The 27,274-nt window shown below is 37.1% G+C and overlaps 1 protein-coding gene across 3 annotated transcripts; it reads right to left on the minus strand.

Annotated features, from left to right (window-relative positions):
- Positions 1-323: 323 nt before the first annotated feature.
- Positions 324-25,787, minus strand: sdr42e2 (short chain dehydrogenase/reductase family 42E, member 2). Of its 3 annotated transcripts, none has more exons than XM_079613221.1 (13): positions 25,704-25,778; positions 22,502-22,885; positions 20,717-20,812; positions 19,634-19,691; positions 18,431-18,549; positions 15,519-15,594; positions 14,341-14,423; positions 12,985-13,122; positions 12,823-12,888; positions 12,128-12,191; positions 11,894-11,967; positions 1,599-1,842; positions 324-542 (listed from the first exon to the last, which is right to left on the minus strand). In XM_079613221.1, the coding sequence occupies exons 2-12, from the start codon at positions 22,835-22,837 to the stop codon at positions 1,624-1,626; spliced, it is 1,329 nt and encodes a 442-aa protein (XP_079469347.1). In that variant the 5' UTR covers positions 22,838-22,885; positions 25,704-25,778; the 3' UTR covers positions 324-542; positions 1,599-1,623. The 3 variants fall into 3 exon arrangements, with proteins under 3 accessions (XP_079469347.1, XP_079469348.1, XP_079469346.1); XM_079613222.1 differs by having other exon boundaries at positions 22,502-22,902; XM_079613220.1 differs by lacking the exon at positions 324-542 and having other exon boundaries at positions 1,605-1,842; positions 22,502-22,849; positions 25,704-25,787.
- Positions 25,788-27,274: the final 1,487 nt, after the last annotated feature.

Genomic DNA, 27,274 nt, shown 5'->3' on the forward strand with positions numbered 1-27,274 from the left:
TATTTGTTTCTAAAGTGATGTAGGATTGTGGTTAATGATCAGATCTTTAACCACAAAAAGTTGCGGGTTCAAATTAGGGCTGAGCAATATCGCTATAAATAAATAAATAAATAAATAAAAATCTATATTCTTCAGGCATTTGACAATAGAAATCTCAACATAATCTGAAGCAAGCAGCCAGAGTAGTAGCTTAATAGATTCAAAATAAGTAAAATACAGTTAACATTTAGTTTAAAATAATCAGTGTATGTTTTCTGTTTAACTTAGATGCACCAATATAACAATTTGCAGTAATAAACAGAAGTAATTATGCATCTTTTTTTAAGTAATGGTGCAAATTTATTCGTTTTTGACGGTACAAAGCCAGCGTGAAACTAAATTTGCTCTAGTCCTTTCTTCCCTGTGACGTAAATCTGAGTGAAATGACTTCTCGAACAAGAACAAATGTAGGGCGGGGCTTGATTTTGTCCGTGAGGATTTGATTGGATGGTTGTGGTTTACTATTGGTGGATCTCGTGTGAGAGTGAAGAGAAGAGACGGCGCTGCAAAAGGGAGGGGAAGTTATTTTGATTAAAGATTATGAGGAAACATGAATTTAAACAAAAAAATTATGATGATGTGCATAATAAATACTGCAATATTCCATTAAAAAAACAAAGACGGTCAATTCTGATTTCTTGGTGACTAAACTGATTCACGAAAAATACTTCTTTTAATGCTCTCAATGTAAGCCACGATACAAAGAAACATTTAAACTAGTTTGATGATAGTTTTTATGCGATATTCACAACACTGCATCATTTTCACGGTAAAAGAATGTAAAAATGCTACAGTGAAAACTAGTATTTCAATAGATTGTTAAATTAGCATTATATCTGATGATGAAATAAGTAAAATTTACAGTAAAAAAACTTATGTAAATCCTAAAATGTACGGTAAATTTCTGGTAACCACAGCTGCCAGTTTTTTACTGTAAATTTTACTTATGTATGTAAATCCTAAAATGTTGCTACCGTATTACTGTACGGTAAATTTCTGGTAACCACAGCTGCCAGTTTTTTACTGTAAATTTAACTTATGTATGTAAATCCTAAAATGTTGCTACCGTATTACCGTACAGTAAATTTCTGGCAACCACAGCTGCCAGTTTTTTACTGTAAATTTAACTTAAGTATGTAAATCCTAAAATGTTGCTACCGTATTACCGTACGGTAAATTTCTGAAAACCACAGCTGACAGTTTTTTACTGTAAATTTAACTTAAGTATGTAAATCCTAAAATGTTGCTTCCGTATTACCGTACGGTAAATTTCTGGCAACCACAGCTGCCAGTTTTTTTACCGTAAATTTAACTTAAGTATGTAAATCCTAAAATGTTGCTACCGTATTACCATACGGGAAATTTCTGGCAACCAAAGCTACCAGTTTTTTTACCGTAAATTTAACTTAAGTATGTAAATCCTAAAATGTTGCTACCGTATTACCGTACGGTAAATTTCTGGCAACCACAGCTGCCAGTTTTTTACTTAAATTTAACAGAATTTTTTTACAGTGTAATTTTCAATTCTCTATATCGCCCAGCCCTAGTTCAAACCCTACAAGGTGTTTCTCTAAGAAGTGAGCATTATTCCCAGCAGATGAGGAGTGAGAAGAGTCCGATCAGGAGCATGAGGAGCAGCAGGAACAGGAACCGTGTGTTGGGGAACGAGGCGGCTGGACGTCCCGGTCGGCTCTGCAGGTACTGGTCCACCGAGTCCGTCAGGCTGAACTTCTCAGGAAAGAAGCCCAGGTCTCGCTGAGCCTTCTCGATTTTAAAGGTGTGACTGACAGCAATGCTTCTGACCTGAGGGGGATGCAGAGGTCAGGAGAGGTCAACATGCTAACAGCAGACCATGACACACTGATCTGGGGCCTGTACCATGATGGCAGTTTAACAAACTCCGGGTTACAGGATTGGTTTTGAGTTGATATTGTAACGTGGGGGAGCGGGGATCTGTGGTGTGTGCACGAACTGTGATTGACAGTCAGATCTCACACAGCCCTGCGCTGACTGGACCAGAAGAACCGGGAGCGGTGGATTTTTGCAAAACAATGAACAGGCTCTAGGTGGAGGTAGAAGCGCGTTTTTTTTTTTCTAAAACCGGCTGATTTATGTTGTTCTGTCGGAGCATAGTGTCGGTTTCAGTGAATATGATCAAAAAAATCTTGCCGACTGCACCTTTAAGATTTTGAACAAATTTACACAGCAAGAAGAAAATAGCTCAGATACCACACGTATGTCTGCAAGATGTCTGTAAAAGATCACTTCATCTGGAAAGCATCTGCTGTTTACATCTGATAGACATCTTTAAGATGGCAGTTTAACATACATTCTAAATCATTACATCTTAAAGACATCTTCTAAACGTCTACTTGACATCTGACAGGAAACGTCCAATAGACGTATTGCAGATGAGCAAACACTCTAAAAAATACGTCTTCCAGATGTAAACACGCACATCAGATAGATGTCTCCGTGATGTACGTGTGCTATCAAGCTGTCTATGAAAGAGGACAACTAAAAGAAAAAGTCTTGCTATATTACCTTTATACATGTATTCCTTTAAACTATGTGTACAAATACCTAATAAACTAAAATTCTAAGTGTGATCGATTAATAATTACATAAATAATATCTAAGTCATACAAAATTATTATAAATATTATAAATAAGTGTTACTAAAAGCCAGACGATTTTGTCAAAATCATTTGCTATGTAGTGACCTTTAATTTGGAGTAGAAACGGGTGAAGTGACTGTATCCTTTTGCTCACAGCTGATTGGTCCAATTTCGGTTTGAAATTCCTGGAGCATCACCTGGTTAGCCGTGGAGCGCAAGTTACTATGGCGATGAACACTGCTTAAAGCCAAACCACTTGCATGGTGCCTAAACCATGACCAGGGTTGGCACAAACTAAACTGAAACATAGCTGGCTAGCCACCCAAACCGGCTTCATGGTACAGGCCCCAGATCAGACACAGGTCACATGCTGTCACCTACTGTACACCTCAGAGACACACACTTCATTAAAAACAAGTGCACTTCATTGTATTACATGTGCACTTGTAGTGTAGCTGCTTAAAATCTTAAACACACACATATATATATATATATATATATATATATATATATATATATATATATTATTATTGTTATTTTTTTTAAACACTGTACTTGCAGATAATATAATGAAAAAAAGGCCACTTAAAGAGTATTGTGAACTGTCATGACTTAACACACATAAGTAAAAGTGTTTTTGTAAAAATGTTAAACGTTTTACATTTTAAATGATTATGTTTCAATAATCTTTTGTCATGCCTTAAAGAAGTACACTTATGTTGATGTGTTGACTAAAGTACCAAAGCACATTTAAAGTACATGATTTAAATTTAAACTGTAGTGTTATTTGATATTATATTTAAAATGTACTAAATTGCAACTTCATTATTGCAAATGTGGTTCAGATAACATTATATTTGGAGTTTCTATTTATTAAACCAATCTCCGTCATTGTATTACAATTTTTAATTTCAATGAACTCAACATTTTAAGGTAACCAGGTAACTTACTTTTTTAAGTTAAACCACCAGTAATTTTTACGGTGTATTTAAATATATTTTGTAAGTACAATCAACTTGGATGTTTAAGTCATTAGAACTTAAATTACATTAAACTGACTGGAATTATAATAAATGAGTTGAATCTTGACTTTATAACTTATTTTGATGAGTTCAAATAATGTAAAAACATGTTGTCATGACTAATTGATCATATCATTTTTTTTACAGTGTACACAGCAAAAACTCCAGTGTTCACAGAAAACACTCCAGTGTTAAATTAACACTCCTGGGAGTTTATATGAGTCCACACTCAAGAGTGTAAAGTGTTAAAATATGAGTGTTAAATGAACACTCAAGAGTGTTAAAGTTAATGAGATAATTAAGTTATTAATTGAGTGATGATTGAGTATTAGTGATGAACACCTGATGTTAACAAGCAGAATCACTGAAGGAGAAAATCACAAATTGTAAGCCACCATTATGGAGATCAGTGTTTGCTTTAGTTGGGCTCTTGACCCTTATATTATTAACTTATAATTTTTTTTGTCTGCTGTTATTAATTTATAACAGACAGATGAACAAAGAAAAAAAGTGATCTGTTGGTTATGTTATGACAATCATAATTTAAACTTGATCACTGAACCCTTATTTCTGACTTAGTTTTAAGTTGTTTATTAAAGCATAACTGTGATTCTACAAAATAATTAAATAATAATTTAATTATTTATTTAAAAAAAATCTTTATTTTAGGCACACACAGACATCAATATTCAGTCTATGCATCTCAACAATGGTGATGAGCAAAATGTTCAATTAAAAGGTCATAATTTATTAATTCCGCAATGCATGATGGGAGCCATTAATGAGTTGATTGGTGGCAGCCACTGCAACATGTTTTATTATTGTCACCATTGTTGAGATTCACAGGCTGATTATTGATGTCTGTGTTTCTAAATAAAGTGATTTAAAAGTCTCTTGATCAGAACAATGTTTATTAAATATTTTGGACTATGTTAAAAATACTGAAAATCACATGCTTTAGAATCAGAGAGCTGCTGTATTAACAAGTTGCACCAAACTATCTAAATATGTTTTGTTTATTTCAGATCACAATATGATTATGTAAAAACATAATCAACACCATCAGATCACATTTTCTCTTTGTCCATCTGACTGTTATTAATCAGTAACAGCAGACAAGCAAAATTTTAAGTATATTATTTAAGGGTCAAGAGCCCAACTAAAGCAAACACTGATCTCCATAATGGTGACTTACAATTTGTGATTTTCTCCTTCTGTGATTCTGCTTGTTAACATCAGGTGTTCATCACTAATACTCAATCATCACTCAATTATTAACTTAATTATCTCATTAACTTTAACACTCTTGAGTGTTCATTTAACACTCATATTTTAACACTTTACACTCTTGAGTGTGGACTCATATACACTCCCAGGAGTGTTAATTTAACACTGGAGTTTTTGCTGTGTACAGACATGACACACGTTTAAATAAAAATAAAATTACATTAAAATATATTTTAGTTTATCAAAAATTATTTTTAGTACATTCAGCAGTAACTTTAACCAAATTTCAAAGACAATAGAAATAATTACGAAATTGCATAATGTACTTAAGTCCTACATAAGTTAGTCAAAAAACGCTTACATTTAATACGAATTTAAACAATATTTTTTTTAAAATTGTAAATAATACGCAATTAAGCGTAAAAAAAAACGTTACATTCAGTTCACACTTAAGTAGGCTATATTCTTGCAAAATTGTAAATAGTATTTAGTAATAAGTACAAGTACTATTTAAGAAAGTTAGTTTGTGGCTGTTTTTGTTTGTGACAATCGTTATTCGGTAAAAAAGTGTGTTATTTGAGTTGGTGGGACTGCTTTTCTGATCGGCGGACTGGTTTAAAGCGTGATGAGTTTAGGTAGATTAAGAGGTGTCACAGTCAGATTGTCCTGAAGCGGGACACGGCGCTGAGAGACGGGCTCTGGGTTTGACTTCACAGATCAGATTCTGAGGGCTTCACATTTACTAATGGCTTTAATGACCTCCTTTTACCTGGCATTACTTTTACATTGAGTGTGTGTGTACCCGCGCGCTCTCCTGGCACCACGAAATGCCCCCGCGGTCTCTCTCCCCTTACCAGGCTTCAGATTGGGTATCGACACGGAAAATCTGCAGTGGGCCGAGAGCCAGAGCCGGTTCCCCTGACCCAACACACACACACACTGCTGTCTAGACCAGGAGCCGTCTGAAGAGTGTGTGTGTGGACACTCATACTCTCCAGCAGGTATTATATGTGTAAATAATGTGTGTGGATATGTGTATCATAATTGTATGTGTATTTAGGTATATATATGTACATATACATACATATGTGTATAGATATTATTTGTAATGTGTATGTATACACTCTAAAAAATGCTGGGTTGTTTTAACCCAATTTTGGGTCAAATATGGACAAACCCAAACATTGGATCAAAAATGCAATTTAAAAATGTAACCCAATGGCTGGGTTTGTCCATTTGAACATTTTTAAATTGCATTTTTGATCCAACGTTTGGGTTTTTTCATATTTGAGCCAAAATTGGGTTAAAACAACCCAGCATTTATTAGAGTGAGATAGCAAGTGTCCTCTAACCACAGCTCGTTCTTATTTACACACCTGACTTTTTCTTCACACTAAAACAAAAGTACACCGTATATATATATATATATATAATCTTATTACAATTTAAAGTAATTGTTTTCTATGTGAACATTTTAAATTGTAATTTATTCACTTTATTAGGTACACCTGTTCAACTGCTTGTTAATGCAAATATCTAATCAGCCAATCACATGCAGCAACTCAAAGCATTCAGGCCCCGTTTACGGAGACATTTCCCTTAGTTTTCGCCTCGGAAAACGATTCTTTCTAAAAGCTCCGGCCAGAGTGGAGATTTTGAAAAACTTTGTTTGCACGTTTGCATGTAAACTGAGAAAAACTGAGTTTTGGGCAGCCTCTCCGTTTTCAAAAATAACATTGTGCACACCTGTCAGTTTTCAGAAAAGTGTTTGTTTACACAAACCCGTGTGTATATGCTGTCAAGAGCATGCCAAACCTGTAGGTGGCAGTGTAACAAGAAGCTCAAGCCCACGTTAGCCAATCAGAATCCCGAAAATAGTCGCATTTGACGTCGGTGGCCTAAAACTCAGTTTCTCTCAGTTAAAGCCTAGTTCACACTACAGGATTTTAAAACGTCGGGCTGAACTGAGCAGTTCACACTACATGACTTGCTCTCTGTGAAATCAGGAGTGTTCAAGTTGTTGAGCTGTTCACACCACACGACACAACGTGATTGATCCGCAACAGGAGGTAACTCACTACACGAGGTGACAACAACTACACGAGTTGACAACAACTCTGTCACCCAACGATTATATCTTGTCGAAAAATCACGTGATAAAACAAACCGTAAATGACGCAATACAGCACGTGCGCCACTACCCAGCAAAGAAGACGAAGAAGAACACAAGTACACAACACGCGAGTCTTTGTTTGAATATGGACGTCAGACAGAAATTAGTGCTGCAAACTATTTGCGCGATGATTTGCTCTGAAAAAAAAAAAAACGCGTATTTTCCCAGTGACCTCAACCCATGCCTTGCTCTGATTGGCTGTAGCTCATGGCATCACATGTGGTTGAGTCGTGCGACAGCTCTGGATATCTAGCATGCTAGATATTTTTCTGGGCTCGGCGACGCGTCCGCGAGGCGTCTGCGAGCGTCTTTGATGCGTTGTTGGCTCCTTCATACTAACAGATTGGCGAGCGTTCATCGGCCGCTAATCCCCCGCGATTTGCACGCGATAACAACCCGACCTGTCGGCGAGCTCAACGATTTGCAAATCGGGCTTAAATCGGGCTTAAAATCCTGTAGTGTGAACTAGGCTTTACATGCAAACGAAGTTTTCCAAAATCTCCAGTCTGGCCGGAGTTTTTAGAAAGAATCGTTTTCAGACGCAAATTCTCTGTTTGCGTGTAAACGAAGGGCACAAACGAAGGGAAATGTCTCCGTTTTTCAAAATAACCATGTACTTGTAAACGGGGCCTAAGACTGGAAAAAATTTGCCTGGTCTGTTGAGTCTATCTCTGCTGTGACATTCAGATGGTCGGTCATAATTTGGTGTGAACAACATGAAAGCATGGATCAATAATGCCTTGTATCAGCAGTTGAGGCTGCTGGAGGTGTAATGGTGTGAGGGATATTTTCTTCCAACACTTTACATCTCTTAGTACCAACTGATCGTTGTTCAAACGCCACAGTCTAACTGAGTATTGTTGTTGTCCATCTCCATCCCTTTATGATCAGTGTATCATCTTCTGATGGATACTTCCAGCAGGATAACACACACGTCACAAATCTCAAACTGGTTTCTTGATCATGACAGTGAGTCTCTAAACTCAAACGGCCTCCACATCTCCAGATGTCAGTCCAGTAGAGAAGCTCTGATGTATCTAAAGATGTATCTTGGTGAGTGTATGAACACACGTCACAGTGAAACGTCTCAGTGTCCGCACTCTTGAAACACTGTTCAGCCAATTGGGAAGTTTCCAGATGAAGGCAACTTTGTATCGACATGTGAAACTTTCAAATATTTTCCTTATAATTGTAATCAAGGAGGTAAAGTTGCTTTGAAACATTATTGTGAAAAGTGCTATTCAAATAAACTTGAATTTAATTGAATCAAAGCATATTACAATTACTACTACTATAACATTTCATTACAGGGTATTGTTGTTCAAAGTAGTTAGTCAGATCAGTTTAATAGATAACTTATAGCATTAACCCAGGAACTGTAAACCCTAACGCTCAAAATACTTAATTGGTTTGAGTAGGACAAACTTAAATTAAACTGATTAGTTCAGTCAAATTAACTTTTATGAGTATTTAGCACTTTCTTATTCTTTCAAGTTCACAGAACTGATATATTTTAAGTAAACTGAACTGTTTAATTGCTTTGAGTTTTATGAAATTATTTCTTCTAATTTAGACTAACGTAAGTTTAACTGAAACGCCTGGGATGTCTATTTCCCAGCATGCTTTGCCGATGGCACTCGAAAGGGAGAGTAAATGCTAAAATTAAGTGTAATATAATGTTTTTTTTTATGCAAGATTACTGTTAAGTGGGAGATTTAGTAGTGATTATTGTTTTGTTATGCTAATTTAAAATAATTTCTGTTCATGTTGGTTTTAGGAGAGTTACCATCATGGTGACGAGTGGTGCATGCGCTTGATTTGAGAGTGAATAAAGCTTTTAAATTGTTGCAGTCATATAGCAAGTGCTTCTGCATAACATTTTATTGCTAGTAAGTCAACAAATTAGTATGTTAGCAGATTAGCTTGTTAAAGCTAACTAAGTTTATGCTAATAGAAGAGTTTACATGAGATTATATGAAAGTTCTAAGTTAATTGTATGAATTAGTGTCCATACATTTTAATTGTTCCTAACTTGAAATGTAAATAAACTGATTACTTAAACTTTGAATTTTATAACTTAAAAAATTTGAAGCAATGGATTGCAGATCTGACATTTTGTTCTGATAGCTTATCTTTAAACTTCCCCTCAGAACATAAAATCCCACATTTGGATTATTTCGAGGTGGACTGTGTGATCAGATCATGCTAGTGCCATCTAGTGGACAGAGGGCAGTGTACACTTACAACAAAAACCTTATAAACCCTAACTATCACATTCAACTAATATAAATATAATATGCTGGCCTCAAAAAGTTTTTTGACACATAAGCCACACTACAAATGTTATAAAATACCAAACCAAACAGAGGCTTGTTTAGTTCCAAATGATAAAATAATAGATTCATTCATATTCATAAGTGTCCAGATGTGTCTCAATAGTTTTGATGCCACTGTATATAATATTTAGAGTAAGATTTGGCTCAGAAACTGGGATGGAGGTCGCCATCATCTGATTGACATATTCATTTCCTGGTGTGTGTGTGTGTGTGTGTGTGTGTCTTTCCTTCAGCTGTCCATCTCAAATCTAAAGCTCCAGCAAGGAGCTGGTGCCTCATGTTTTATTCACAAAGCAATCATCAAACCTGCCTCCACCTGAGCAGAATCCGCCGTCAGGCCGTGGCTTGTGTTTCTCATGACTAATGCATGTCTCCGCACTCGTCCACACCTAAAGCAACGGCTTCTTCCTCAGACTGCAGGCCAACTGGCTTATCGTGCTTTACTACCATCTCAGAATCCTGTGATACTTAAACAGCACATGCACACTTCATGGTTACAGACGCCTGCTCGTGTGATGTATGAGATCTGATCGATTGTAGAGTTGAAGTTCATTATGTTGAGTGCAGGAGGACTGGAGCTACGGGGATTATAGAGTTGAAGGATTATAGAGATGATCGATTGTAGAGTTGAAGTTCATTATGTTGAGTACAGGAGTGCTGGATCTGCTGTGATTATAGAGTTGAAGGATAACAGAGTTGAAGTTCATTACGTTGAGTGCAGGAGTGGATCTGCTGTGATTATAGAGTTGAAGGATTATAGAGTCGAAGGATTATAGAGTTGAAGTTCATTACATTGAGTGCAGGAGTGCTGGATCTGCTGTGATTATAGAGTTGAAGGATTATAGAGTTGAAGGATTATAGAGTTGAAGTTCATTACGTTGAGTGCAGGAGTGCTGGATCTGCTGTGATTATAGAGTTGAAGGATAACAGAGTTGAAGTTCATTACGTTGAGTGCAGGAGTGGATCTGCTGTGATTATAGAGTTGAAGGATTATAGAGTCGAAGGATTATAGAGTTGAAGTTCATTACATTGAGTGCAGGAGTGCTGGATCTGCTGTGATTATAGAGTTGAAGGATAACAGAGTTGAAGTTCATTATGTTGAGTACAGGAGTGCTGGATCTGCTGTGATTATAGAGTTGAAGGATTATAGAGTCGAAGGATTATAGAGTTGAAGTTCATTACATTGAGTGCAGGAGTGCTGGATCTGCTTTGATTATAATCCATCAACTCTATAATCCTTCAACTCTATGATCAAAGCAGCTACAGGACTCCTGCACTCAACACAATGAACTTCAACTCAATAATCCATAATCTCTATAATCCTTCAACTCTATAATCACAGCAGATCCAGCACTCCTGCACTCAACGTAATGAACTTGGGATGGAGATGATCAGCAACAATACTCAGTTAGACTGTGGCATTTAAACAATGATCAGTTGATACTAAGAGACGCAAAGTGTTGGAAGAAAATATCCCTCACACCATTACACCTCCAGCAGCCTCAACTGCTGATACAAGGCATTATAGATCCAAGCTTTCACTGTTCACACCAAATTATGACCGACCATCTGAATGTCACAGCAGAGATAGAGACTCAACAGACCAGACAACGTTTTCCAGTCTTCTACTGTGAGACCAGCCTGTCTGGCACCAGCAACCATGCCACGCTCAAAGTCACTTAAAGCACTTTTTCCCCAGTTCTGATGCTCAGTTTGAACATTAGCAGATTGTCTTGACCATGTCAACATGCCTAAATGCATTGAGGGCGCGTTTACACGACAACGATATGCTTAAAACTGAGATTTTTTTTCCTTTGAGTTTTCCGCGTACATTGTTAAAACGATCCCCATTCACACAGATCCGCGAAAACGACTAAAAACGCTGTATTCTACTGCCAGGCCAGTAGATGGCGATGAAACACTATAGACGGAACATGTTATACGCATATGCGCGACGTCATCGTCTTCAGAGATTCGTGTTTTTGTTGTTTACACGGAGACCGTTTTCAAAAACATGCACTTTGGGTGCCTGAAAAAGCAAACTTTTGAAAACGGGTTTCAAAGTGCTGTTGTCGTGTAAACGAACGGCCAAAACGCATAAAAAGTTTTACATTTTTAGTTGAAAATGATGTCTTGTAAACAGCCCCCGAGATGCTGCATGTGATTGGCTGATTAGATATTTGCATTAACGAGCAGTTGAACAGGTGTACCTAATAAAGTGGCCGGTGAGTGTACATATGCCAGTAAATCAAAGCTATATAGTCTAAATTATATCTTTATGTATTTTATGCATATTATTCTTGGTTGATCTTACTATGGTTACATAGATTACAGTTCCTCCGAGTGTGTTTCTCTGTTTGTTAATGGGCTTTAATGACCTACAATAGCGGAGGGAGAACGCAATGTCACACGCTCTCAAGATGGCATCAAAACAACTTTAGTGATCCGAGCAAACTGCATAATGTAATGAACACTTACCTCGTTTCTGGTCAGGAGCAATGGGATTTCCAGGATAGGCCTCAGAGTCACATGCAGTCGCTCCATCAGAATTGCTGGAGAAGACAAGAAAGTTCATTTAACAACTTAATTTCTCAATGCAAGCTCTAGGCACAAAAATGGGGTAACAAAAAAAAAAGAATACGATTTTCAGTTGCATTTGAACAACAGATTATTTTATCATTAAAATTTTTTTAAAAAAATTTAATGTCACACCTGCTGAGTAGACCAGAGACACAGGAAGGTGAATCAGCGGCCGACCGTAACCCAGTCTTTCAAACTGGAAATAGATAAAGGTATAGTTGCTTAAAATGGCAAACAATTGACCCTTTTCAGGGAGTTTGATTGACAGGTGATCTGACCAATCATACTTCGCCATCCGCCATTTTGTCGGACAAAGCAGTCAGTAGAGTTAGTAGATTAACATGGGAGGATTTGAATTTGAGAAGCGGAGTGTACTGACGTCTTTCCGTGGTTAAAACAACATTCCTCCTGATGTTCATTCATGTTTATTTGATGCTATAAATGAACTAGAAGGAAGAGATGATCGGTTCACGAGCAGCTTTAACTGAGGCTCTACAGCGATCTGTCAGACACATTAAAGAGCCACAAAACGGTATTTATTGTTTAAATTTCTTTTAAAAAATGACCAAATTTGAAAGGTGAGACTTTGTTTAATATTAAAAGTAAGCTGGTCTGCCCTGTCTGTCAGTGTGTTGTCAGTCTCCTCTCTGATCCACGATGTATTTTTCACGGCGTGAGAACATGGTGTGGCGTGAGAGCGGCGTAGCTTATCGGACATAGCAACAGTAACTACGGGGGGCGGGTCTTTGCGAACGGGCAACTGTCATGCACAAATAAATCTTTCAAATACGGGTTAATTAAATATACTTGGATTGATTGCTACATACCAGAGGTGTCAACCATTCGAAGACATTGACAGACTCCCCATCATTGATAAAGTAGGCCTGTCCACTCTAAAAAAAAGGACACAAATAAACAAATACATTATACATAATCTGGGTTCAATACTGCTGATTGCAATAACAAATATTTCTATCAGCCACACGTACCGCCACAAAGGCTTTCTCCGCAGTGAGTGCTTCTGCTGCTAAGACGTGAGCCGTCACCAGATTGTCCACATGCACCCAGTTCATCTTGGCATTAGGGTCCCCAAAACAGAAGCTGAACAACCTCCTCTCCACATTCACCTGAGAAGAGAATCATGAAACCGTGTTTCTGCATTCAACAACACCCTCTAAAGGCCCCGATATCCTTCAGGCAAACACAAGATCGGGGGTCGAGAGCGACTCGGAGCAGGGCGGTTAGGGTTAAAGGAGCACTCCACTTTTTTTGGGAAATAGGCTCATTTTCCAACTCCCTAGAGTTAAACAATTTTACCGTTTTCGAATCCATTCAGCCGATCTCCGGGTCTGGCGGTAGCACTTTTAGCATAGCTTAGCATAGATCATTGAATCTGATTAGACCGTTAGCATCTCTCTCAAAAAAATTACCAAAGAGTTGCGATATTTTTCCTATATAAAACTTAAAGACCCTATTTAAGACTCATCTGTAGTTACATCGTGTACTAAGACCGACAGAAAATGAAAAGTTGTGATTTTCTAGGCAAATATGACCAGGAACTATATTCTCATTCCTGCGTAATAATCAAGGAACTGCTGCCGTACCAGCAGCGCAATGGTATTACACAGCGCCTGAAAGAAGTTCGTTGAAAGATACCTAGCTGGGGACTATTTTCAGGCGCTGTGTAATATCATTTGGTGGTACGGCAGCAGTTCCTTGATTATTACGCAGGAATGAGAGAATAGTTCCTAGTCATATTGGCCTAGGATATCGTAACTTTTCATTTTATGTCGGTCTTAGTACACGATGTAACTACAGAAGAGTCAAGTTTTAAATAGGAAAAATATCGAAAATCTTTGGTCATTTTTTTGAGAGAGATGCTAACGGTCTAATCAGATTCAATGATCTATGCTAAGCTATGCTAAAAGTGCTACCGCCAAACCTGGAGATCGACTGAATGGATTCGAAAACAGTAAAACTCAACTGCTTAACTCTAGGGGAGTTGGAAAATGACCCTATTTCCCCCAAAAAATTGGAGTGTTCCTTTAATTGTGTAGAGATTACACGAGGAAGCACAGACAGATGTGTCTGTATGTAGATCCAGCAGAAGCACGTGCTGTAACTGGAGCTTCTCACAGACTCCATTAATATTGTACAGCTCTGGGCAACACTGGCACAGCTGAGCCTGTACAACTCTGTGTGTGTGTGTGTGTGTGTGTGTGTGCGTGTGTGTGTGTGTGTGTGTGTGTGTGTGCGTGTGTGTGTGCGTGTGTGTGTGTGTGTGTGTGTGTGTGTGTGTGTGTGTGTGTGTGTGTGAGTGAGTGAGAGAGAGAGAGGGGTCTCACCATCACCCTGTGTAAATGTCTTCTCTCTTCAGGACCGTAGATACCAGAGGGGCGTAGGACACACGTCTGTAGAAGACCACCACCTATCACAGTAATACCTTTTAGCAGTTTATCCATCACTTATTATATTCATATTCACAAATAAAGTAAAAGATGCCTAAATATAATCTAAACAAGATTTTATTATTTAACCAAATATCCAGTTTTGACTAGTGAGCAATCAATCCATATTATTATTTTTTTCCCGTTGTCATACTGCCAATATGAGCTGCTAGAGATATATATAACATTAACAAAAGAGTTCTGTGGTTGTACCATAGTATAATGATGGCTATAGACGGCAATACTATGGTACTTAAATATGTACTATGGTACTAAATGATTACATTACACAAGTACCATTCCTTTCCTTAAAAGTATTTAAGAAAAACTGAACTTGCTAATTATATAGTATTTATTAAATATTGGTCCACATAAAGACCATTTAAGGGTTTTGGGTGCATAGAAGGAAAAATTGCGAATTCATCCTTACAAATGTGTTATTCGTTTAAATACATGAAATGTTTCAGTAGAAATTACATTTTTATACATTAGAAATTACAAGTATATTTTAGTTTGCCATGAATGCTTGTCAGTAGTTTATTCCGCAGTAATTTTAACCAAATTTCACGACAGCTGCACTGGCTAATTTATCATTTCTATTACTTTTATGTTTTTACTTATCATATCAAAGAAATCTGATGCTGATCTGTATGCTTGAAATTGCAATGTTCCTGAAAAAGTTGTTTCTTCCTTTAAGTTTTGTAAGGAGGTGTGCAATTATTAGCGCAGAACACACACACACACACACACACACACACACACACACACACACACACACACACACACACACACACACACACACACACAGAGAGAATAAGCTTCCCCTCGTGCTTGGCTTTATGTGTTAAGCCTAGGTCTAATTTTAAAACAGTGTCAACGGGTCTGGTTGGGTTGGGTTGCAGGCTGTGGTCATTACCATAGCAGCTGTTACCTCAGTACCTCATCAGAAGTACACACACACACACAGACACACACACACACAATATGATCGGGGTACATGACACCACTTGCGCTTATTGCCATTGTGTGCAATAACAGGATTGACTTCAGAGATCAACAAGTTTCCATTTCCGTACCTTTTGTTGGTCTTCCATTGGCCGCGAGCACCATGTGTTCGGCGATAGCTTTAGTCCTGGAGTAATGGTCAATGTGCTTGAAGAAAGAACGAGAGAAAAAAAAATCACATTTAAATAAATGACAAGACTTGATGATCATTTGTAAACTGTACAATGACGTACAGTAGTCATGGGATAGTAGTCCTCAAATTAAATATAGGATATCAATTCTCAAATTTAAATGCTTAGACTACAAAGTGTTCAATTAAAGCTACGCTGTGTCATTTTTTACATTGATTCTTAGCAAAAACCACTTTGTTTTTTCAAAATTATATATGCTCATTAATGTATAATTACTTCTACCAACTAATCAAGAATTCTCGTAAGTGTATAATCTGCCATTTATAATACATACGGGTGAGCTGCTCGAATGGTGGCAGCCACGTTGCGCCTCCATCTTGAAAATACATTAGCCAAAGAGGGACATACCGGGAAATTCAAGCTTTACCTTTCGCGCTTTTACACTTTTCCACCGTGACGAATGCGAGCGGGAGATTACTCGCGACTGCCGGCAGATTTGAAATAATACGGCCACCGTAGGAGTTAAAACGCCCTCGGAATGGGAGGGGCTAGAAAGTAATATTCAGTTGGTAGTCATATACAATTTCACCGCTAGATGGGATTAAATCCTACACAGTGTAGCTTTAATTTGATACATGTTATTTTTTATTTTTTATTTTTATTTGACCACAACATATTATAAACCACAATATACTATATAAAAGCTATCAATATGGTCACAATTTGTAGCCCAGGCATGGTAAAAAGTATAATAAACAATGTTATATTTTCTAATTCTAACTCCATAGAAATAATTGATCTTAAACAAACAACCTAATAAATAAATGGCTTGTTTCAGCCATTAGTGAAAGTCATCACACATTAGTCAACCTCAGCCGAAAATGAGCGCCAGTGAAATCCGAGTGTGTAAGCTGTACCGTTGTATGATTCATCAGATGTTATGTATTCATGTATGACGTTTGGGCAGACAAAAGCGGGTGACTTGTGTAGCACCTCACTTGAGTGAGGTGTCGGATGGACTAATTTGATTCCATTAACCTTCCTTAACTTCAGTCTACTGTTCTTCTGGACAGTGAACCGGAGCACACAGGAGAAAAGCTTCACCACGACACACTAATCCCTAGTGAAAGTCCTCCACTTCTGAAGCCTGTGATCACAGTGATCAGTAATGTAACAGATCAGTACATCCAGTGTACAGTAGACAACATCACTGATTATAATGGGTTGTTGTCTTTTTTTCTTTTTTGTGATGTGCCGCAAATCACCGGTGTAGACATGAGCGTCGTCCTTGAGTCGATGACTCCAACTTTTTAAGAGGTGAAAAGAATTCGGACTAAATTAAACACCTCTGATTGGCATTTGCGTTTAAGCACAGCAAAATCCCCAGTGTTAATTGACACTCCTCCGTGTACATATGTGTCCAACTACAGGGTGTATAAATTAACACTGAAGTAGTGTTGAAGTTAATGAGATAATTAAGTGATTAATTAAGTGAGGATTGGCCATTAGTGGTGACACCTGATGATAATAAGCAGAATCACTGAAGGAAAGAGAAACACAAGAACAGCCATTACACATTATTGCACTTATTACAAACCAGTTTGACTTTATTTCTGTCATACATCTACATAAGTTCTTATTGAGAATAAACAGAAGTTTAGATGTTAATGTTTTATGGAATAAAACGATATGTGATATGTTATGCCCTAAATTTTATGATTAACTAACTGTATTTTTGTATGTATATTTTTGAAATGCATTTTCTGTAAAGCTGCTTTGAAACAATATGTATTGTGAAAAGCGCTATACAAATAAACTTGAATTGAATTGAACTGAATGTTTCGTTTCACATCACCATTATGGTGATCAGTGTTTGCTAATGGCCGTACGCATCGGTTTATATGCCATCTGCCGGAAGCTAGTTATTATAGTCGATAGTTTTTAAATATGGATATTTGTCTTACACTTACGCATCGCTTCACTTCAGAAGGCCTTTATTACCTAGTCAACCAATCAGGAGCCTATCCACCCAATCAGGAGCCTACCCAACCAATCAGGAGCCTAGCCAACCAATCAGGAGCCTAGCCACCCAATCAGAAGCTTGACCCACCCAATCAGGACCTAGCCACCCAATCAGAAGCTTGACACACCCAACAGAAGCCTGGCCACACAATCAGAAGCCTGGCCACCCAATCAGAAGCCTGGCCACCCAATCAGGAGCCTAGCCACCCAATCAGGAGCCTAGCCACCCAATCAGAAGCCTGGCCCCCCCAATCAGGAGCCTAGCCACCCAATCAGAAGCCTGGCCCCCCCAATCAAGAGGCTAGCCACCCAATCAGAAGCCCAGCCACCCAATCAGAAGCTTGACCCACCCAATAGAAGCCTGGCCACCCAATCAGGAACCTGGCCAACCCAATCAGAAGCCTGACCACCCAATCAGAAGCTTGACCCACCCAATCAGAAGCCTGGTCACCCAATCAGGAGCTTGACCACCCAATCAGGAGCCAAGACACCCAATCAGAAGCTTGACACATCCAATCAGAAGCCTGGCCACCCAATCGGGAGCCTGGCCCACCCAATCTGGAGCTTGACCCACCCAATCAGAAGCATGGCCACCTAATTTAGGAGCTTGACCCACCCAATCAGGAGTGTTGTATAGCAGTGCTAGTATAGCAGTGTTATCAATAGTCCCTTTCAAAACCTTCTCCTGCTCCTTGCAGCTCAAAGCTGGAGCCGGCCTGGCTTTAGAACAGGGCTGGTGTTCAAAAGATAAGTTGATAAAAACCAACATGTGTCCTTCAGAAACGGTCTGAATGCAAGATAAATCAGAGCACAGTCAGTGTGCATCTCACCATGTCCAACGGCACGCAGGGAACTGAGTCTTCATCTCCATCCTCAATGGGTCTGCCAGCAAACGCCACATTCACTGTGCTGGTGTAGACGAGTCTCGGGATGCCCCGCTCCGTACAGACTACAACACACACACCAGAACCACACACTTATAGAAGACTTTAAATGACATCAAACTTCTTATTCTGTGTTAAAGGATTAGTTCACTTCAGTATTACAATTCCCTGATAATTTACTCACCTCCACGTCATCCAAGATGTTCATGTCTTTCTTTCTTCAGTCGAAAATAAATTAATTTCAGGATTTTTCTCCATATAGTGGACTTCAATGGGGTCTTATTTAGCCAAACCATCAGTCATTTTCTAAAAAAAATAAACATTTATATACTTTTTAACCACAAATGCTCGTCTTGAAAGGTCTGACGTCACGGAAGGCGGAAGTACCGAAAGTACCCTTTACCAAAAAAAAATTTAATATATATTTTTACACATTTTACGTTTGAGGAGAAACCCTTCCCTACATTTTTGAACGTGACCTTTCAACGTGATTGCGTAATGCGTGACGCTTCACAGAGCTAGTAAAAGACAAGCATTTGTGGTTAAAAAGTAAATAAATGTTTATTTTTTTAGAAAATGGCTGATGGTTTGTCTAGATAAGACTCTTATTCCTCGGCTGGGATCGTGTAGAGACTTTGAAGCTGCACTGAAACTCATATTTGGACCTTCAACCCGTTGGGCCCCATTGAAGTCCACTATTTGGAGAAAAATCCTGGAATGTTTCCCTCAAAAACCTTCATTTATTTTCGACTGAAGAAAGACAGACATGATTATCTTGGATGATGTGGGGGTGAGCAAATGATCAGGAAATTTTAATACTGAAGTGAACTATTCCTTTAAACATTTCTTTAGCGAAGCTTGTCGCAAATCCTTCTAATATTGCCTCCAAACATGTGATGTTGCCTGTGAATCTGGTCAAAAGAAGATATCTTAGAAGATCTTATAATCTAGTGCACATTCTGTATAATGCCGACATGGACAGCTCAATAAATGTAGGAGTTTATTTAGCCTTTGAATATGAAATCTGAAATGAACTCAATGGGAAATATTTCTAAAGCCATTAGAATACAAGCTCTATAGTGAGAAACACTTATCTGAATAACAGGCCTAATATTACAGTGCCAAATGATACAAATGTTGAAAGTTCACCGTTTATGACATTGTTCGTGCCGCCAACATTGACTGATTCAATCTGCTTTCTCTTCAGCTGCAGAACAAGAAAATACATGACCAGCGTATTTCACTTCAGTGCGGTATTACATCAGTTCACTCCCTAAACACTGACAAATAAAACTTAAAGCATATATCACATCATAATAAATATGATTATGGAATTTTAAAATTGTGTCGTCATCATCAAACTGTTCCTTTTTCTTTACTTCTTTCTTTTTATGTTAAGAGAGTGAACATGTTGTGGATCCACACAATGACACCCAACATTTTGAAAGGAATTACTTTTCTGATCTTCAAACTGTCACTGCTTTGTTTTTTTGTCATTTATATCATAACGAAATTATAAAATTCTGATGGATTAAAATGCTTGGCATGATGGTAATGACAGCAATGTTGAGAACTGTGTTATAAATAGAACTTGTTCACAAATGTAAAACTTATAGAAAATATGATTTTTATGAAAAGTGTGCAAAGTAGAATTTCGATTCTGGGGAAGGTAGAAAATGATAAATAATAAAGATATTATGGCAAAAATAACATTTCAGCACGTCAACTTTACACTTTTTTCACTTTAAAGCTATTATAATCCTATAAAAGAATATAATAATTAAAAAAAAAGTGATATGGCAAGTTTTATGCACATTAAAATTTTCGGTCAAACTTTAGGTTCCAAATCTCACTTAACAACTATTAACTATGAATTTTGCTTTAATAAATTCCTAATTACTACTTTTTAATAGTTAGAAAGGTAGTTGTGAAGTTTAGGTATTGGTTCAGATGAAGGGATGTAGAATATGGTCATGCAGAATAAGACATTAATATGTGCTTTATAAGTACTAATAACAAGCCAATATCTTAGTAATATTCATTCTAAGCAACTAGTTAATAGCAAGAATTGAACCCTAAACTAAACTGTTATCAAACGTTCTACATGTAAATATTAATATACTGTAATTCAATGCAAAATAAGGACTCAAGTAATATTTACATGCATCAGTGTCAGTGTTGTAGTGGATTCTAATACAGGCCGAGCTCTCGTTAGATATTACACACACTGACCTGTTCAGGACCTGACATCCCGTAGGAAGCGGTGTGGAATATAACGTCCACTCCCGCACAGATCTTATACAGGGCATCATAATCCCGGATATCAATCTGGAAGACACACACAGATGTTCTGAATCATAATGCCCATTCAATCACAGTGGTGTACAAAACAATACAATCTGTGCCGAAAATCATTCATTACAGTTTTCTCTCCCATTGTTTAATTTATGTTCAATCCATAAAACTTACTATACGAGTCTAGATTAGAACAGCAAAACTGGGAATTAATATTCACATTATTCTGGACTTTGATTGATTTGACCTCATAGAACCACAACAGTTTGCCTAAAAACTTTTGATTACTTTTAGACAATATTTCTATATTGATGGAAACATCTAGCAAGCAACCATTGCAACAATGTTAAGTCTGATACACTAATCGCATTGAATTAACATCACAAAGTGACAATGGTTCAGTCTTATGAGTACTGTCGGCTTTCATCAAAATTTCAATAATGATCCAACATACTTTAAACATTGAAATGTCAATCTCAACCAAAATGATGCTTTGCATGAATGAAAACTCAACATTGTAACAACCTTGCTATCGGGTGTAACATACTATATATATTTTTTTGCATCTTCATCATCTATCATGTTAATTTCTTCACTAACATACTGGTTCTCGACTGGTTTTTCTTTACATTGGACATCAACGCAGTAATAAAACCACTGGTTACACAAATATCCTTCAAATTCAACATGAAAGTTGTTATTACCATGTAAAAAAAGTTATTCATATTACCATGTAAAACCACAATGTTCCAAAAATGATCAATGGGACATAGACTGAATACAAAAAAAAATCAATTTTGGTATCTAAGTTTTGCTGAAATTAAATTATTTCAATATTTGAGACAATATTTCACTGGACAAAACACATTTTTGTTGGCAGGAATAATCTGCACTTTTTGCACAGATTTGTGATGTTCAAGGACGAGGACACGTACATCCGTCAACTTTTTTTGTCTTTAGCACAACCTTTGACATCAAGGATATGGACATTTTTCCTCCTCCCTCTTTACTTTGCTGTCCTAACTACGACAATGTCCTTCAAATTCAACATGAATGTTTTTCTTACAATGTACAAAAGTTATTCATATTACCATGTAAAACCACACTGTTCCAAAAAAATTATTAATGGGACATGGACTGAATACAAAAAAAGTTGTAAATTTTGAGACAATATTTCACTGGTCAAAACACACTATAGTTGGCAGGAATAATCTCATATTTATCTCATAATCTCATATACATAATCATACATCATCTATAATAATTTCATAAAAAGTGCCGTTCAGGATTTTCAAAGACGAGGACACGTCGTGCAACATGTCTAACCTGTTTGTCTTTTACCAAGTTAGATGCACAACGTTTGACATCAAGAATTTGGAAAAACAATTCCCAACCTCTTTACTTTTCCATCCTAACTATGACAATGCAATTATCAGTTATATTGAGCATTGCTTTCCCCCCGCTAAGAACAGACCATTTTTTTTGTGTTGCGAGAACCCATAATAGGCCATTAACTGTAAAAAACCAAACACGAGCAAAAGCTGCTGAAACATTAACATGGCAGTTTCAGATTCACTTTCACGGCTCTTCCCCGTAGCCCAGCGGTTTCTCCGAGACATCCGAGTCATGAAAGCGTGTGCTGAAACCGGAGGCTTGAACGCTGCACCTGCTTCTGTTACCCGACAGCCCCTCCACAACCCAGTGTCTCCAGTTTCCCCGTACCTGCTGGAAGACGGCTCCATCTGGGATATCCCAGGGCGGCTTGAGGAGATCCAGCATTAGGACCGTGGCGCCTTGCCCAGCTAGAGTCCGGCCCAGCCTGAACCCGAAGTACCCGGCTCCACCTGTGACCAGCACCTTCCCGGCCCCGATCCGGCTCTGATCCGGCCCCGCTCCGGCCCCGCTCCGGGCCTCACCGGGGCCCTCCAGCACGCAGTTGGGACTGTTGCACAGGGCGCCCACTGCCCCGTTGGCTCGGTGTCTGAAAGGGGGGGGGACGTCGCTGTGGCTCGGCCGACGGCAGTCCAGGAGACACGCGCAGGACCGGTTCTCCATCATAATGCACTCAGTCTGGGAACGATCAGAGACAGTGAGAGTCTGATGAACCTGTGAAACAGATCCGCCTGTGAGTGAGGGAGTGAAGCGATGCATTATTCACCTCTCCATGTAAAGAGGCGGAAGACAAACTTTTCCTTACACTCGCCTTACCCAAAAAACTGCTCATCGAGGCTTCACACACTGATACACTGTTTTGAATATACAGTCAAACCAAAAATTATGACAATTTTTAGTGCTAATGCAACTTTTTTACACACAGACTGAACAGAATTACACATTGCTTGGTAATTGTTTGATCTAAACTGGTTAACTTTAAATTTAACAGCTGACAGATATTCAACATAATTCATCTGTTAGACAGTCTAACAGAAGGACGGACAAAACCTGTCAAATATCAACTGATAACTCGAGTTCATGTCATATTTTATTACCGCTTTCTAAACTGTAGCGGATAAACTGTGATAATGTGAGAAATGTTGAAGGCGTCTGAATAAAGTTTGGTTTGACTGTAGCATTTCCACTTTGAAATGAATCAGAAATGATCACTAGAATGATACAGCATCACCTTTCCTCAGACTATAACTCAATATATGTTCAACTTGAAAGGGATATTTCAGCCAAATATTAAAAATCATGGTAGCACTTTACAATAAGGTTCCTTAGTTAACAACCTTAGTTAACATAAACTAAGAATGTACAATAATTTTAGTTAATATTAATTTCAACATTTACTAATACTTTATTAAAAACTTGTTAACATTAGTTAATGCGCTGTGAACTAACATGAACTAACAATGAACAGCTGGATTTTTATTAACAAACATTAACAAAGATGAATAAAAACTGTAAATGTATTGCTCATTGTTAGTTTATGTTAGTTCATACATTAATGTTAACTGATGAACCTTATTGTAAAGTGTTACCAAAATCTTATACTTACCCTCCTGTCTTTCTAAACAGACCTCTATGACTTTCTTTCTCACATGTGAAACACAAAAGAGGATATTAGAAAAAAAAATGTTTGTCCATACAGTGAGTTGTAAAACAGCACTGGAGCTCATTCACTTTCATTGCATGGCCAAATCAACTTAGTCGTTTTTCACAATCTTCTTTTGTGTACAGAATAAGAAAAGTTACACAAGTTACGACACGAGGGCGAATATTAACCCTTTGAACTGAAATATAAATAGGAAAGAAAACTTTTCATTAGTTAACATGACCTAAGAATAAACAATACTTCTACAGCATTCATTCATCTTTGTTAACCTCTATGGTATGCATTATGTTCTTCTAACCATTAAATATAGATATTTTTTTCAAATAAGATTTTATTACATTAAATGAAACATTGTCAAAAAAGTAGTTTTTCTATAAAATGATGATTTTCTTATTGCAATTGTCTTTTAGAAATTGATATATTTATATACTTGAAACTCTTGCAAACCAAAAATAAGTAAATCCCTATCATTCCCATCTAACTCTGCACTCTTCATATTGCTCTTTCTGTAAAATATTTTCTGAAATGAAATCCATTTGTTATTTACACACAAATACCTACAATAAACACTTAAAATAATAAATACATAACTGCAATCATATTATTGTTGCTACTATCTATAAAAAAATCCCAATGGGTATCAAAAGTTGTATCTAACATTAACAAATATTAATAAATACTGAAACAAATGTATTGCAGACTATGTTATTTAATACATTAACAAATAAAACCTTATTGTAAAGTTGACTTTTTGGTCCGATATTTATGAAAACATTTATGAAATCGAGGCATATCAAAGTGAACCTTCATTCTGGTGATTTTTCCACACTCAGGCTCTGGTGAAATTTACAGTTTTCTTATAAGCTAATGTTTGATCGTTTTGCTTATTTTGTGTCAAATTTAAAACACAAAATACTGTATATCAAATCTTTTCATCAAACTGTAAAGACACTGTTTGGGTTTTGTTTTAGATAATTTCCACCATTTTAAATTTAATGAAATTCATGAATGTGTAATATACAAAATATGATTATTTTGTCTTCATCTTTAAACACCAGATTTTGTTCAATAAATGGATCAGAAGTTCAAAAGTAATTAAAGCTTTGTATATGTTTTAAGTATTTTAAATAATATATTATTATCCGATGTTGAACAATACTGAGTGATAAGCAAAATAATATTATAAGCCTACAAAACATAAATAACCAATATATTTGACAAATACTTGAGTCTTTATGAACTGAACTTGCAGAAGAGTTGGCTCACAGTATATCAAATCATAAAGATTCTCTTACGACTTCTAATTTATTTGTGCAATGAAAAATGGTCTTTGTTTCTAGTTGATCAAAAGGTGTGTGTGTGTGTGTATATATATATATATATAGAAAGACATCATACAACAAATTAATTACAAAAAACAGTAGGCCTAACCATTTGAACTTATAGTTACAATACAGTGTTTAGTATTAACTGTGTTCATGTTAACATTAGCCTATGTGTTTTTACAAGAAGCTAAAAAAAAGACAGAGGCCTACAAGTGCATTTAGTTTATTAGAATGACTCTATAATCACCACATGGAAACATGAACACTGTTAAGATAAAGTGTGACCCAGAATGGAAACTAAGCCTATTACACATTTATCCGATATCGATATAATAAAATAATGACTTTAAGTGCAAGTTTCATTATCAGCATCGGAAAAAAAGCTTAAAAAATAACAATACATTTAGCATTTATTCAAATTGAACTGTAATCGATATCCCGGTAAAGGCAGAATGTCATTAAATTTGCATGTCCCACTTGTTTTTTTCCTGCACCTGCGCATTGTATGTTTTTGATAGTTGATCAACTTTAATAAGACACATACCTGTTAGTCACTGGTCATATGTGTGTGTTGTGTCCGTCAGCTGCGCGCGCGTCGCGTCATCTCGCTCGTGTCTCTGCTGTTCTGCATCTGTCAATCATCTCATCACCTGCGCTAATGCGCTTCACCTGAGCGCGTGCCCGTTAAAACAGCGAGTGCGCGCTTCACCTGAGTGCGTGCCCGTAAAACAGCGAGTGCGCGCGAATCTCCACAGCAGCCAATGAGCACTCGCGTTCATCCCATTTGCTTGAGCAACTCTTTGTTTGACTAATTCATGCATGCGTTGTACATCTAACAATAAAAAAAAAAACATTAAAGTACTTTTCATACTTTCTAATAGCTTCAATAATCCTGCAAAAGCATTTTATTGATGTATCTACTCTAGAGGTATCTGATTTTTTGCATCACAAATGCACTAGCAAAGAATAGGCTACTTTGTATTCTTCCCCTAACAGAAAATACCGTGTCAGATGATAATGCCATGGTATAGTATGATACTTGAATTCATGTAGGCCTATGTATAATGTGAAGTGTAAATCTATCTTTGGAAACATACAAAAAAATGTGAGATTACTCTAGAGCGCCCCCTGCCCTCAGCTTCATGAGATCCCCTGTGTGTCCCAAACTAAACTAGAGAGTTTGTCAGCTCCAGTTTGGATCCAGACTTTTATGAAGACTTCAGATGTCCAACACCAATGAAGAGATGATGCCAAACCTCGCGAAGACTTCAGATGACGTAAACTCTGAATCAACATGCACCATATATTTAGGTCATCATAATCATTTGTTAACAAACAAGTATTCATTACTTAAATGAGCTCATTGTATCTGCATTAAATTATTAGGCTACATTGTTTAAATAATTTTTTTTTTTAGCTGACTGTGATTTTTTATACATTTCGGAAATACATAAAATACATAAATCAGATACATAAATATTCATAACTCTGATAACAGATCACTCTAAATTGTAATGTGGACTCGTGGATTTTCTATAAAGCTGCTTTGAAATTATGTGAATTGTGAAAAGCGCTACACAAATAAATGTGAATTGAATTGATTTCTCTGATCTCATCCTACAGTATGTCTAATCTGTGTTTTAATGTTATATTTAGTAATAATGGTATCTCTGTGAATCTTCAACATAAGATAGGTCAGTTTTAACAATCAGTTATTTTGAAGAATATTGAAATCACATAATACATAAAACATGTTTAACTCCTACATGTCTAAGACACACACAGACATATATCAGCAGTGTTGGGGAAATTGAAAAGTAATGCATTACAATATTGCGTTATACTCCCTTAAAGGAAGCGTATGTAAGAAATGTATTTCAATCAATCATAAAATGGCCCTGATATGTCATGCAGTAGACATTAAGAAATCATGTTCATTTCAAATACTTATATCACTGACAACAGTAGTCCGGCCAGGATATTGTCATTTGAAAGTGAAGTTGCAGCCCTCAACTGATGTTGATGTTGTCATGTTGTGTTTTGGCCTGATGCGCCACCCTCCACCTATCTACCAATCACGAAGTCAGTAGTGTTTCGGCATCCGGGTTGCCAGCT

The sequence above is a fragment of the Phoxinus phoxinus genome, assembly GCF_949152265.1.
Source record: "Phoxinus phoxinus genome assembly, chromosome: 1".
In the NCBI taxonomy this organism is placed as follows: Eukaryota; Metazoa; Chordata; class Actinopteri; order Cypriniformes; family Leuciscidae; genus Phoxinus; species Phoxinus phoxinus.